The sequence below is a fragment of the Marmota flaviventris genome, chromosome 6, assembly GCF_047511675.1.
Source record: "Marmota flaviventris isolate mMarFla1 chromosome 6, mMarFla1.hap1, whole genome shotgun sequence".
Classification (NCBI taxonomy): domain Eukaryota; kingdom Metazoa; phylum Chordata; class Mammalia; order Rodentia; family Sciuridae; genus Marmota; species Marmota flaviventris.
In genome coordinates, this window is record NC_092503.1 from 37,421,376 (window position 1) to 37,436,124 (window position 14,749).

Here is a 14,749-nt window from a genome sequence, read left to right on the forward strand (position 1 = left end):
CACATGAGCACTGAGACCTCCTAGTCCACCATCTTCCCAATGTCACTTTCTGGGAAATCATTTTATAAGTACATCCCAAGAGTAGCAATTTTCTAACAGGATGTCTTAGTTCCAATGTCAAAGTGAAATTTTTTGCTTAATATATACCATCATTAAACAAAACTGTTTTATTCAACTTTTTTTTTTTGTCATTGTGAACAAAATACTCCACAAGAAAAACTTAAAAGAGTAGGAAAAGTTTATTTGGGGTTCATAGTTTCAGAGATCTCAGTCCATAGATAGCTGATTACACTGATCTGGGCCCAAGGTGAGGTAGCACATCATGGGGGAAGGGTTGTGTGGGAGAAAGCTACCCAGCTCATGGCAGGATCAGGAAGCAGGGAGAGAGAGAGGGGGGTAATGGGGGAAGAAGGGGCCACAGCAAGAACAACCCTTTCAAAGCATCCACACACACACTTCTTCCACCCAATTAACAATCCACTGAAACTAGGATGGACTGATCAGTTTACAGCTCTCATAATTTAAACATTTGACCTCGGCATATTCCTGCATTAACAGGAGCTTTGGCCAGTGGGGGGCATCTCATCTAAACAAAAACTAATGAAGAAGCAACTTTATGTTGAGAACTTTTCAAAATATTTCAAAACTCTAAGAAAACCAGAACACAAGTGTTAATTTAGGCATGGTGACACACTGATCTCAGACTTCCAACAATGAGAACTGAGAAGTAAATTTGTTGTTTATAAGCTGCTCACTTTATACTACTTTGTTTCAGCAGCACAACTAAAACGAGTATAAGCCATTACAAAACTGCAAATTAAAATTGTAAGAATAACTAAAATTTAAAAAATTAACAATAGTAAATGTTTATGAGAACTTAAAGACAGTGATCTTCTATATACTATTAATAGAAATATAAAATGATACAGCCATTCTAAATAGTTTGGTGATTTCTTTTCTAAAAGTTAAACATATATTTACCATTTGACCCAGCAATCAAATTGCCAGGCATTTATCCCAGAGACATGAAAATTGATACATGTATAAAAACTGTACAATTGTTCATAACAATTTTATTTTTAATAGCCCAAAACTGGGGGGAAAAAAACGGAATACCGATCAATAAGTAAACAGTTAAACTGTGATATACTCACACCATGAAAAATCGCTTGGGAACACAGAGGAACTACCAAAATGTGACAACTTCAATGAATGAATCACTATACTGAGTTTTTTAAAAAAAAAAAAACCTCTCCAAAGATCATCTCTTATGTAATTTCATTTATATGACACAAAATTACAAAATTGCAGAGATGAAGAACAGTTAGTACTTGCCAGGAGTTAGGGATGTTTGCCAGGGTGGAAGACATGGTGGGCCAGGTGTAACTATAAAAGAACAGCATCAGGAAGATTTTGTGGTAATGACATAGTTCTATATATTGATTATGGTAGTAGTTATATGAATCTACACATGATAAAATGGTGTAGAATTATAAACACACTACTTGTAAAAAAAATTCCTGGTTGTGATATACTGTCAGTATGTAAGACATAACCATTGGGAAAACTGGGTATAGAATACATGGGTCCTCTTTGTACTACACCTTTGTAGCTTCAAGTTGGAATCTATAATGAGCTCAAAAAGTTAAATAATAATAACCACTATTGGATGATATGCAATAAACTTCTAAATGATTTTAGAGGAGGAAATATCCCATCTACTAAATCCACACAATTTGAAGAAAATAACTCAATTTGATCCAGAATTTCTATTTTTGGTTTGGAGAAGGAGATGTGTTTTGAAAAAACCCAAGTGATGTTTACAATCTTTCAGATAATTATATTGTTACTATTGACATAACAAAAAAGTAGACTGTATTGCTTTGTGAAAGCACTGGGGGGAAAAACACATTTAAAATGTACCTAGATCTGACTCCATATTGTCCTTCTGTAGAAATTAAATTTGTTGCACAGTTGTGGTTAAATCTAAATATATAAACTTAATTGTATGAAGTGCATCTCTTCAAGCCACTTAAAACAGTCAGATTTCATGTTTGATAGTTAAAACATTTATAAGAACAAAACAAGTAAAAAGAACTAGGGTTCTCTTAAAATAGATTTTTAAAAAATGTAAAATAGTCCTCTGTGTTTGAGATATTTCAATGCCAGCAAAAAAACAGACATTCCCCATCTAGTCAATATTTTAATAACCCAAGAATAAATCCATACATAAAAAATATGTTAATGACTTGTTACCACCTAAAACAGCATTTCATGTAATTTTCAAGAACACGTTCCTTGACTTTTAACCTCTGCTCTTCTTTAGAATTACCTATGGAAGGGAAAAAAATGAAAATTCATATTATACCTACAGAAAACAAAACATAATTCCTCATAGCCCTTTGTGAGCAATATACAAGTCTTTTTCTCACTTTTAAAAGCCAGTTCGGAAGGTAATTAGGGAATATTTTTCTTATAATAATCTTAAATTCCTCTAAACTAGTCTACTTCTCTCATTGAATGTAAAACATGTTTACATCCTCAAAACTTGGTCTTACTAATTACCTCTAGCTGTTAATATCTTCAATTGTCTTGTAAAAGGATACAGATTAATGTTCTCAAACTTGAGGTTTTTAGAAATTGGTGATAGAAGGATATAGAGAATGCTCTAAACCTCAAAAAGCTATTACAAATCAGGTATTTCACAACAATAAAGTAGCACAAATCCTCTAACCAAGTAAAATTTCTCACATCTGGGTTAGAATTATATCAGTTGGAGACCAAGACCGATCATCTTCTATTGAACAGCCTAGTAAGTAGACAATTTTCAAAACACTTCACTGTGACAGAAATAAGACAAAATAAGATCTTTACTGGTCTCCCAACTTAAAAAAAAGAAAAGAAAAAAAAAGAACTTGGATACTGTTTTGGCTAGGTACACTTATATAGTTTATTAATAAAAACAAACCTAAATTTAAACATGCACATCTTTAAGCTCTGAGTTCTTGCTTTCCTTTCAGAGGGGAAAAGTTTATTGTGACTCTTAACAGTGGAATGTTTGTAATAGCAAGAGAACATAAAAAGCCTCTTTTTATTTATTTATTTTTTTTTAGAGAGAGAGAGAGAATTTTTTTTTAATATTTATGTTTTAGTTTTCGGTGGACACAACATCTTTATTTTACTTTTATGTGGTGCTGAGGATCAAACCCAGCACCCCATGCATGCCAGGCAAGCGCGCTACTGCTCGAGCCACATCCCCAGCCCCATAAAAAGCCTCTTTAAAAATTGACAGATCATGCACGCTCCAAGGCTTCCAAAGAGGCCCTCAAATAGGTCTACAATCTAGACCAGCAATTCTACTAATACAGACAGCAGAAAAGAAAGCATCATGTACTCAAGTGAACTTACAAAATGCTAAATATTTATATGTACTCAAATAAATTTATAAAATGCAAGTTGAACAGAGTTCAGCAAGTTTTATATTGGTACATTTCTCATAACCTTTCATAACTTTATAGAACTATAGTTATATAAGATGTTGGCATTTGTGGGAAATGGGTAAAGGGTACATGGAGCACTAAACTATTTTTGCACATTGTTAGTCTACAATTATTTCAAAATAAAAATCTATAAAAAGTCAACAAAAAGGTAATCTGTCAAAACTAATTCTCTCTTCTACACCATCCCATCAACTACAGTGACCAGTTTCTTGCAGATTCTTATAGAAAAGCTCTACATATAAACAACACTGTGACTAATAAAGGAGATATGGTATATTCACTTTTCTGAACAGAAGCTTATGAGGTGGGGCATCTATAAACATCTTTTGGAAAGAAGGTTCTCAGGAACATATCTGGGAAATTCTGTCCTAGGCATCATATTCTAACATTATAAAGGTATACCAATAAAATGCAATCTTCTCTGATTGTAAGAGATTTAATTTGTAAATCAATCAAATCTCAAAACAAAGCTAGAAAATAATTCAGGAAACTTAAAATAAAAAAGTTTCGACAAATTTCAAGGTTATAAAGTTTGTTTGCCCACAGATTACCAAACAAACAAACAAACATTCACTTTCTCCCATTTAGTGATAAAATGGTGGCCATTAAACTTGCCATCAGAAATCCATAATATACATATTATGTACATCTGTGTGTGTGTGTGTGTATGAAAAATCCATCAATATGAAAAGTCAAATAACAACTTAAACAACAAAGCTGAAAAAGGTACCTTAATCAGGCAGAGGTAATGACTCAGGTGGTATTTTTTAAGTTAATTCTTTTTTTTTTTTTTTTTAAAGAGAGAGAATTTTTAATATTTATTTATTTATTTATTTTAGTTTTCGGTGGATACAACATCTTTGTTGGTATATGGTGCTGAGGATCGAACCCAGGCTGCACGCATGCCAGGCGAGCGCACTACCACTTGAGCCACATCCCGAGCCCTATTTAAGTTAATTCTAACTCAAGAAAAGAAATTCGATTTTACCTTTGCTGCAGCCACTACATGATCCTTGTTAATGACTCCACATTTATTCTCACAAGCATTTGCCCTGGACTCTTCTGCTAATCGATGAACAAAGAGTAAACAGTTCAAATGAACCTTTAAAAGAGAAAATCCAAATCAATTTTTAAGCTCAAACACTAATGTGTTTGAAATAATATTCCAAAATGACTTTCAAAAATACAATCTTCTCTATAAGAGGTTTCATTCATAAGTCATTCAAACCTCAAAACAAAGCTGGAAAATAAAACAGGGAAAATTGAAATCACTGCAAAGAAATTTCTGACAGATTTCAAGATTATATAAAGTTTCTGGTCAAAATTTATTCTATTATTTGCTACTAATAGTTAAGTCAAGTAACTACAAAGCTAAATAGAAACCAGTTTAATATAACTCAATCTTAGATTTCATCCATAGAGGTAGTCATTGTAATATAAGAAACAAGGCTATATATAAGGTAGACCAAAGGCCACAGACAACATCTTTGAAAAGCATCACTATATAGCAAAACTTAGAGTCCTACTTCTGATTTCAAATAAACTTAAACTTGTAATGTATTTAAATTTCCAGAAAATGTTAAATCAAAACTCTTAATTCACTATGAGACATCTAAGAAGATATCTTAGCCAGATATTTAATTACAAAAATTTATTTAAAAATATATTAATAACTAAAATTTCTAAAGAATGTTGAAGTACAAAATTACATGCCAAAGTCAACCTACTTATCTGTGAATTTCATAAAATAATCATACCTACAATTAATAATCTTTAAACCTCCTTTTTAAAAAACTATTTGATAATACAAACAGTACAAAATTCAAAAGCTTAAAGGGTTCTAATTGTGTAAGAAATTGTAGAAAATTGGGTAAAGGATACATGGGAACTCTGTACCATTTTTGCACCTACTTGTGAGTCTGTAATTATTTCCAAATAACAGTACAAAATAAAAAATATAAAAGCATAGACTGTCAAAAGTAAGTCACTCTTTCACATCATCCTTAGCCAGTTTCTTATATATTCTTACAGAAACAAAATTTACATATAAGCAAAACACATATATCATCAGATTTATATCATGTTCTTATATATGTCCCATATATATTTATATATACACATATATAAATGCTTACATTTTAAATTGTATATATAAAATACATGTGTGTGCATATATATATATGCATATATATATACATATATATGCATATATATATAAAATCTCACTATCTGAATATGCTCTTTAACATTACTAATTTTACTCAAAATAGAGATCTAAAACCAAAAAAGTGCTACTCAATCTGTATGCACACACCTTGAAAACAGGTAAAATACATACAGCTCAAGCAAGAGAGAATAAAGGGTGCACTGAAGTCCTATCTCAATCCTCCCTCTAGGATCATATGTAATGCTCCTTTATATTACTGTTCACACCTTTCCCATTCTTTGCTTCTGCAAGGTGCCTGAGGGCATTAGCAACTTGGATCCAGTTAGTATCCTTTTTATTTTGTTTTTCTTTTTAGATATACATGACAATAGAATCTATTCTGATATATTTATACAAACATGGACTATATCCTATTAGAATCCCAGTCTTGTGAATATATATGATATTGAGATTAACTGTGGTATACTCATATATGTACATAGGAAATTTATAGCAGATTTATCCCATTGTCTTTCCTATTCCTATCCCCCTTACCTTCCCTTCATTCCCCTTGTCAAAACCACTGAAATTCTATTCTCTTCCAAACCCCAACCCTTGTGGTTTAGCTTCCACATATCAACAAAAACATTTGACCTTTGGTTTTGAGGGATTAGCTTATTTCACTTAGCATGATAAACTCCAGATCCATCCATTTACCAGCAAATGTCATAAAGTCATTATTCTTTATGGCCGAGTAATATTCCATTGCGTATATATGCCACAATTTCTTTTTCCATTCATCTGTTGAAGTGCATCTAGGCTGGTTACATAGTTTGGCTATTGTGCTGAATGGTGCTGCTATAAACAATGATGTGGCTGTGTCACTGTAGTATGCTATTTTTAAGTCCTTTCTGTATAAACCCAGGAGTGGGATAGCTGGGTCAAATGATGGTTCCATTCCCAGTTTGGTGAATCTCCATGCTGCTTTCCAGAGTGGTTGTACTGATTTGTAGTCTAGATAGTATATTTATTTATTTTGAGAGAGAGAGAGAGAGAGAATGGGAATTTTAATATTTTTTAGTTTTCGGAGGACACAACATCTTAGTTTGTATGTGGTGCTGAGGATCAAACCCGGGCCAAACGCATGCCAGGCGAGCACGCTACTGCTTGAGCCACATCCCCAGCCCAAGATAGTACATTTAACATATAACTTCTGTTGTTATTTTCATCATAATGCACAATCTCTGCAGTTAGAACAATTCATATACAATACTTAATGTTCATCATCTTGTGTACAGCACACAAATACTTCCTCAGAGTTCACTAAATGTCAATTAGATAATGTTACACCTCTGAATTGTTATTAGGTGTTTAAGAGTATTCCAATGGTATATGAAGAAAACAGGAGTTTAGAAATTTAAATTTAATAAGATGAAGAACCTATGGAAGATAATATTTTTCTTGTACTTGACACATTGTCTTCGTGGATTTTCAAAGTACCCTGAGGCAAAACACTACAATTCTAACTCTACATTTTACCATGAAATTTAATTTTTTTTTAAACTTCCAAAGATATTCCATCTCCTTTTATAGCAAAAATACTCCACGGGGTTTGGGATATAGCTCCATGGTACAGCATTTAAATAGTATGTATAAAGCCAAACAAACAAACACTTCCATAATACAGCACAATTTCATCTGTTAATCTTATTTTTCACTTTTAAAAATAAATAGCTTCCAGATGCCCTCAGGGTAAATTCTATATCCCTTAACACTCCACTCTAGTTGAACTGGCCTTTCCAGTTTCACCTCTGATTTGTCTCAGCTCTCAGTTTTACACTAAATCTTCTGAAGTTCTTTTAGAATTCCAATGAATCCTTACCTCCAAAAATTCTTTTGGTGGGTAGACTGCCCTGAAAGCCCAACTTCCGTAATATGGAAGATTATACAGATCAATGATTGCACCCTTACTTCCTATCACCACACATACTATATTATACATTAATTTCACACTTAACTTTCTTCTCCAATGTATTATAAGTGCAAGAACTACTCCTGTCCTTATCAATGTTGTTTCCCAAGTGACCTTCAGTCCACTTCCTAATACAAGGCAAGTAACAAATTATTCTTACACGACCAAAAGATCCCTCCATATATCCCCAAATAAGGAGAAAAAGAAAAGAAACTTTAAGGGGGGGAAAAAAAAAAAGAAAACCAACTAAACCATATTGAGATCATGCTAGTATTCTTGATGTCATGTACTTTCCTCTTCCTCTTCACGTCCACGAGCTAAACAGCATTCCTTTTTAGATCTCTCTCTCTCTCTCTCTCTCTCTCTCTCTCTCTCTCTCTCTCACACACACACACACACACACACACACAAAAATTAAAGCAACCTATATCCGTGAAATCAAATAGTTAATTCAACTGAGTCACTGAAATGAACTACAGCTTAATTTTTTAAATAGTCAGAACAAAAACTAGTTTCAAGGAATTTAGTTAGGTATCCAAATTTTAAAAAGACAAACTTTTACATCATTAATTTACTTTGAAAAAATCAGCTTGCTGTAATGGTAAATCAAAAGACAACCTACGAAAATATTTCCATTTCTTTACAGTCTCAATTGACCAAAAGCCTGGGTCAGCCTGACTTCTTTCTCCCTTTATCGTAGCACTTTTCAATATTTTTTTGGGGGGTGGGGTGGGGGGCCACCAGGGATTCAACTCTGGGGCAAATGATCACTGAGCCACATCTTCAGCCCTATTTTGTACTTTATTTAGAGACAGGGTCTCACTGAGTTGCTTAGCACCTCCCTTTTGCTGAGGCCGGGTTTGAGCTTATGCCTTAGCCTCCCAAGCCACTGGGATTACAGGTGTGCACCACCACACCCAGCCAGCACTTTTCAATTTTATATAAACCATAGCCCCCAAATATTTGCAGGGCATTCTATGATAAATCTAAAAATTAAGTGAACCATTAGAAAACTGAATGATTCATTTAAATTTAACAGATGTTAAATAATCAAGTAACACATAATACATACAAAATAACAAAAAGCCAGTACAGAAAAACTGTTAAGAAAAAGAAACTTTGAGTAAATTGCTAAAATCTATATCAATCCAAATATAGGTACCATGTATTTCCAATATTATCAATGCACTTGGAATTTTCAAGGCATTGTGCTAAACACTATGAATTCAAAAAGTTCTCACTTCAAGTTTCCAGATTAGTGGGTAAATAAAACCCATGAAAAAAAATCAGTCAAATGTATGACAGCAAATAATAAAAGGGAAGCTAAATTTGATTCCATTTAAGGAGATTAAGGTGGCTTCACTGAAAAAGTAGCATTTGAATTAGAGTTTAAAAGAATTACAGTTTGGGCTGGGGATGTGGCTCAAGCAGTAGCGCGCTCGCCTGGCATGCATGTGGCCCAGGTTCAATCCCCAGCACCACATACAAATGCCGAAAACTAAAAAATAAATATTAAAATTCTCTCTCTCTATATATATATATAAAAAATTACAGTTTGCCAAATGAAGGGTGAAGACATCTTCAGGCAGAATAAGTATGTGTAAAATAAAATAAATATCATGTTAAAAAGCACATAAAAATAGACAGTTTTCTGTTAAAAAAAAATAAAGGGTGATAGATATGTTTTTTCCTCTCAAGAACTGCATATTACACTAGGAGCCAATATCAGCATATGAAACTTCTAAAGAACAGTGTTAATCGTCCCAGTAGCTAAACTGTATAATATATATTCTTAATTGATGTTCATATTCAGAAAAAGAGATCAAAACAGACTGCTTTAATTGTATAACATTTCATAGTTAATGTGGGACACCTGCTGGGTAAGATTATGAAGTGTCAATGGTAAGCAGAGACACATAAACGAAGAAAGCAGGTTGATGCATGCCATATACAATACAGAGAAGGAGAACTGTTTTAATGAACACCACAAAAAACATGCATACCACCTGAGAATAGCTAGTGGCCACAAGACTTTTCTTTTCCCCACCACTGCCTAGGCTTGGAATTTCCACTCCCTTTTCTCTTCCAATGCCAACTTTATCCCACCCCACCATGGAGCCCATCTGTCCATGGTTACTCTGGGGCAGAAAAGAGTAGACATTAAGAAGCTGACTACTTGAGAAATTCCTCCAAACCGTCTGCACCAGTTGGTAGATTCCTGAATATCCTTGATGAGATACATTTTCCCCCCACCATTCCAAAGTCCCTGTAAAAAATCCAGACTAAACCACCTAAAATTGTATTGAAAGTCAATTTCATCTTAATTCAGCCCATTTGTACCATCTCTACTACCACCAAAGGGGAGGGATGGAACACAACAGCATGTACTGCCTTTTCTTATAGAATATTAACAAAGAACAAAAATGGGGGCACAAGATATTAGAAGTAGTACTTTTCTAGCTGGTTGTTATGGTTTGAATGTCAGGTGTCCCCCAAAAGATCACATGAGACAATGCAAGAAGGTTTGGAAAAGAAATTATTATGTTACCAAAAGCCTGAACCAAATCTCCTGATAGACTAGAGATTGAAGATGGGTGGGGTGTGGGGCTAGAGGCAGCAGGTCATTAGGGAAGTGTCTGTGGGGAATATATTTTGCATCTGGAAACTAGAGTCTCTCTCAGCTTGATAATCATCATGTGAGCTGCTTCCCTACTCCACACACTTCTGCTATGATGTTCAGCCTCACCTAGATCCCCAAAGAATGGAGCCAACTTTTTCTCCCATAAAATTGTTCTGGTCAAGTCTTTTAGTCACAACAGAAAAAAATAAAATAAAATAAAAAAATTACTAAAACAGGAGGAAAGGTTGCCAAAGGCTTTAAAGACTAAATTAGAGAAAAGTGGAGACAATGTTACAATAGTTTAGAAAAAAAACAGACTCCCTTAAAGAAGGCAACAGATGGAAAGTCAGTGGAGAATTTTGAGAGGCTAGAGAGAAAAGGGGAGGTTGAAAAAAAAAATTAAATTTAAAAACAGGTGGAATAGTGCATGCTGAAGAGTATCTGTGCTGTATGCCTTTGTTATCCAGAATTCTGTACCTTGATCTTCTGGAAATTAAATGTCCACTTATGATGGCTCCTTTACTCACAAAAAGTTCTTATGACAAGACTCAGGAAGTGCTTCCTATGGTTTAAGCCTGGAGGAATAGTGTTCATTCTGCTAGAGGAATATGTATTCCAAGTATTCAACACAGAAACTAAATTTACTTCAAGCAGAAACATCATACAGTGATTTGTTTGAGGCTACTTATTAGGAAAACATCATGCTTCATGTAATATGGGTCAGTTAAACAGGCTTTAATGGGCTGGCGTAAAAATTGAACTAACAAGCATTATATTAATTGTCTAAAAAATGAACTCACAGGTGCCCTTTGGGATCAGAGTTCTTTAGTAAACAGCCTACTATAGAGGAAATAGGGCAATGAGTTTGATTAACATTAAAAAAAAATGAGGGAGCGAAGAAGGCAGAGAAGAGGGAAGGAGCTTAAAAATGCTTCTCACAATAATTACACACAAAAAAAATATGACCCATTCTGAATTTCAAACGATTTCAAGGGTATATCATTCATAGTCTTCTCAAAGAAGCAAATCACAATGCCAAATGGTACTCCTAAACATCGACAACGGATAGTTTTCTCCTTGAGCTGATGTTCCTGACAGCGTTCCTTTAAGAAGTTCCAGATATCCATATTCTGGAGAATGCCAGTGTAACCAGGCATCACGAGTAAGAACGGACGTTCCGGCAGGGGCAAAGCTGCCTCGTTAAGGCTGGAAATGCCTGAAACACCGGCCTGGAGCAAGCAACTATGGCTGAGGCCATTTTCTCTTACTTCCCCCGGCCCCACTCCCAGCTGAGAAAGGATGAACTCTCACCAGTAAATCTCCACGCGACTCCAGACGAAGGTGAGGCTTCCGTTGTTTGAAGACGCGCTTGAGAAAGCCTCGGGGAGCCTTCCGCTTGATCTGCTTCCTCTGGGAGACCGTGGTCGAAAGCGCCATTCTCCCGCTCGGGCACCAGCCGCCTCAGCTGCCGAGGTCCTCTCGAGGTCTGTTCAAGCTAACCAACACTGAGGAAGTAAGGAGAACTACAACGCTCTAACGCTGCCTGGGTCCCGGAGACTGCGTTCGGCCGTTTAAATCCGCCGCCAACTGAGAGCCCACGGCGCTCCACAATGACGTCAGCCACGCGCGCTCCGCCGCCGGAAGCGCCGGCGGTTAGGTGGGAAACGCCCACGGGGGCGGGTCCCGGGTGCTCCATAAAGACAATAAAGTGCAGAGCTTGCTGAAATCGGTTCTGCATCCAAATGGCTTCTTCTAGGTTCCCTAAAAAAGATGAGAAATTAGGAAGAGATTAATTGGTATGCCAGGGCAGCTACACTTGTTCTTCAACCTTTTCCTCTAAAACTGAACCTAGTACCAATGGACTAAAAAGTAGATGAATGGGGGAAAAAAAGTGGTGTTTTTATCAGGATTCCTTAAGAACCAGTCCCTTCCTAGCAAGGCCTGGTCATCTAAAATGAACAGTTAACTGTTTTCACCTTTCCATAATTTTGTTTGATCTTGCCTTATCTCTTTTCATGTTTCTAGTTTTTCTTTACAAATGCTGCTCCCTTTCATTTTAGGAACCCTCCCATTGAGCCTTGCAGTAATTCTCAGGTATAGTTTAAATACTAATTTATTTCTTCAAGAATCTAAAGTTTACATCTTCTGCGCTACCTTAAAAGTAGTTCTCAAAGTTACATTTGCGTCAGAACCACCCAGGGAGCTTGTTAAAACATTCATAGTCCCCTAAGTCCAGATTTTCTGATTTACTACATGTGAATGTAACTCAATTATTTGTATTTCTACCAAATATTCAGGAGGCGCTGATACTGCTGGTATGAGGTCCATCCTTTGAGAACCAACATGATTATAATGACCTCTAACAGTAATGGTATAATAATTATTATGTTCCAAATATCCACACAGATGATCCTTCCACTATTCTTACCCCTTATAAGCCTCTCATGCCTGTGATCATACACTAATCCTTATTGTTACAAATATTTTACTCTTCTATATTCTCAATGCAAACATCTTATTCTTCAACCTCATCTCCAGCTTTTGAACTTTCTTTCTTCAGAATCCCAAATACAATTCTTAGATACCACTAGGATTACTGCCCTCTCTCTTTTCTGTCGCTCCCATACCTCTGTCCCTCTGATGCCCCAGTCCCACCTTGTGCCTTCTCTTCCCTTTGGCAGTCGATTGTATGTCATTATGCTCCCTTACATTTCTCCCCAACTCTCTAGTCATTCACTCATTTTCTCATACTCCCCCGACAAATCTCAACCCTGCCTAAGCAGGCTTTCTGACTAATAATGGATTAAGAAGACCACATACATACTCCTGTGTCCTGTTTCAAATTAAATTCATGTCCACTGGCATGAGCTCTAAGTATTGCTGAAATCCTTGGATATTTCTAAGGCATTTTGTGCAACCATCCTCTTAAATAACAGTGTCATGCATTTTCTCCTCAAACCTCCCTACACTTCCTACTCCATCCCCATTTTCAGTTGATAGCATTGCTTCACTGAAAAATCAAGTAACTGTAAGGAGTTTCTGCATGTTTTCACTACATCTACTCACCTAACCTCCATTTGTTCCCATGTACGAAATGCATCCCACTCCCATTGTGCCCTAGATTCAAGCCTTCTCCCTATTTAAGGATGTTTCCCTAGCAGTTCTCTCATCACTTCTGCTTCATGAATTGTCCTTCTTTGATGAATTTTTCCATCAACATACATACACACATGCTATATCTTCAATCTTTTAAAAACTCACACTTGGCTCTGTTCAGTATTTCCCTTACACACACACAAAAAAAAACTAGAAACAGTTGCTCAAATCTGATATCAAAACTTATGTTTTTCCCACTCTCTTTTGAAGCCAATGAAATCAGAGCATTTTACATCTCTCTCAAACTAGTTTGATTAAAATGACAAATAATATAACACTTTAAAATCCAGTGGTCAGTATGTTACCTTTTTCATCGCTGTGACAAATATACCTAACAAGAACAACTTAGAGGAAGTAAAGTTAATTTGGGGACTTATGATTTCAGAGGTTTAGTTTAATTCATGGTTGACCAACTGCATTATTCTGGGCTAAGGTGAAGTAGAATGTTATGGTGGAAATATGTGTCAAAGTAAAGCTGCTTACCTTGTGAAAGCAAGGAAGCAGAGAGAGAGAATGGAAGGGACCACAGGGAAGATGAACCCTTTCAGCCCCCCAGTGACCCACATCCTCCAGCCATTTCCCACTTGCCTACAGTTTCCACCCAGTTAGTTCATTCAAACTTGAAAGGACTGATTAGGTTACATATCTCATAATCCAATCATTTCACCTCTGAGTGTTTTTGAATTAACACAGAAGCTTTTTGGGACACTTGATATCCAGACCATCATAGTCAGTTCCCTGACTTCAGTTTATTTGACCAATCAGGGGTATTTATTTGATTTTGTGATTCTTTCCTTCAAACATTTTATTTAATTGGATGTGATTCTCTCTGTGTTTTCTTCCTATCTTTTGGCCCATAGGTCTCATTTTCTGGTTTCTTCTTGTCTCCTTGAAATCTAAATCTTTGCGTACTCCTTGACTCATTCTTCACATTTGTTCTCTGCTTTTATTCTTTATGTGATATCCTCCAAAATGGCTATAAGATCAAAATTTACATCTCCTGATTATTTTCTTTCCTAAATTTCAGACATGCATACTCAGTTCTTTACTGGACTGAAACTAAATATCATCTTAAATGTAATATGACCAAAATTAGCCTTTGATCTTCCCCTAAACCCCAAAACTGTTCCTTCCACCATCATTCCTATCAGAACTTACGGTACTTCTGTCCTTTAAATTTCTCAAGTCAGAAATCTTGGAATCAGCTTGGGCTTCCTGCTTCTCACTCCCACATTCAATCTTTTAGCAAACATGTCAGCTTTACTTAACCTATCTGGTCACATTGCGCTATATCTACTACCACCCTTGTCCAAGCCACCATTGTTTCTCACTTGGATGCTTGGATTATTGCAACA

At 35.7% G+C, this 14,749-nt stretch overlaps 1 protein-coding gene across 1 annotated transcript; it reads right to left on the reverse strand.

The window, feature by feature from the left end:
• Nucleotides 1-1,058: 1,058 nt before the first annotated feature.
• Cenpw (centromere protein W) lies at nt 1,059-11,833 on the reverse strand. The gene is made up of 3 exons (XM_027947383.2): nt 11,550-11,833; nt 4,489-4,602; nt 1,059-2,332 (listed from the first exon to the last, which is right to left on the reverse strand). Exons 1-3 carry the CDS (start codon nt 11,673-11,675, stop codon nt 2,306-2,308), a joined length of 267 nt encoding a protein of 88 aa, XP_027803184.1. The 5' UTR covers nt 11,676-11,833; the 3' UTR covers nt 1,059-2,305.
• Between the last annotated feature and the right edge of the window lie 2,916 nt (nt 11,834-14,749).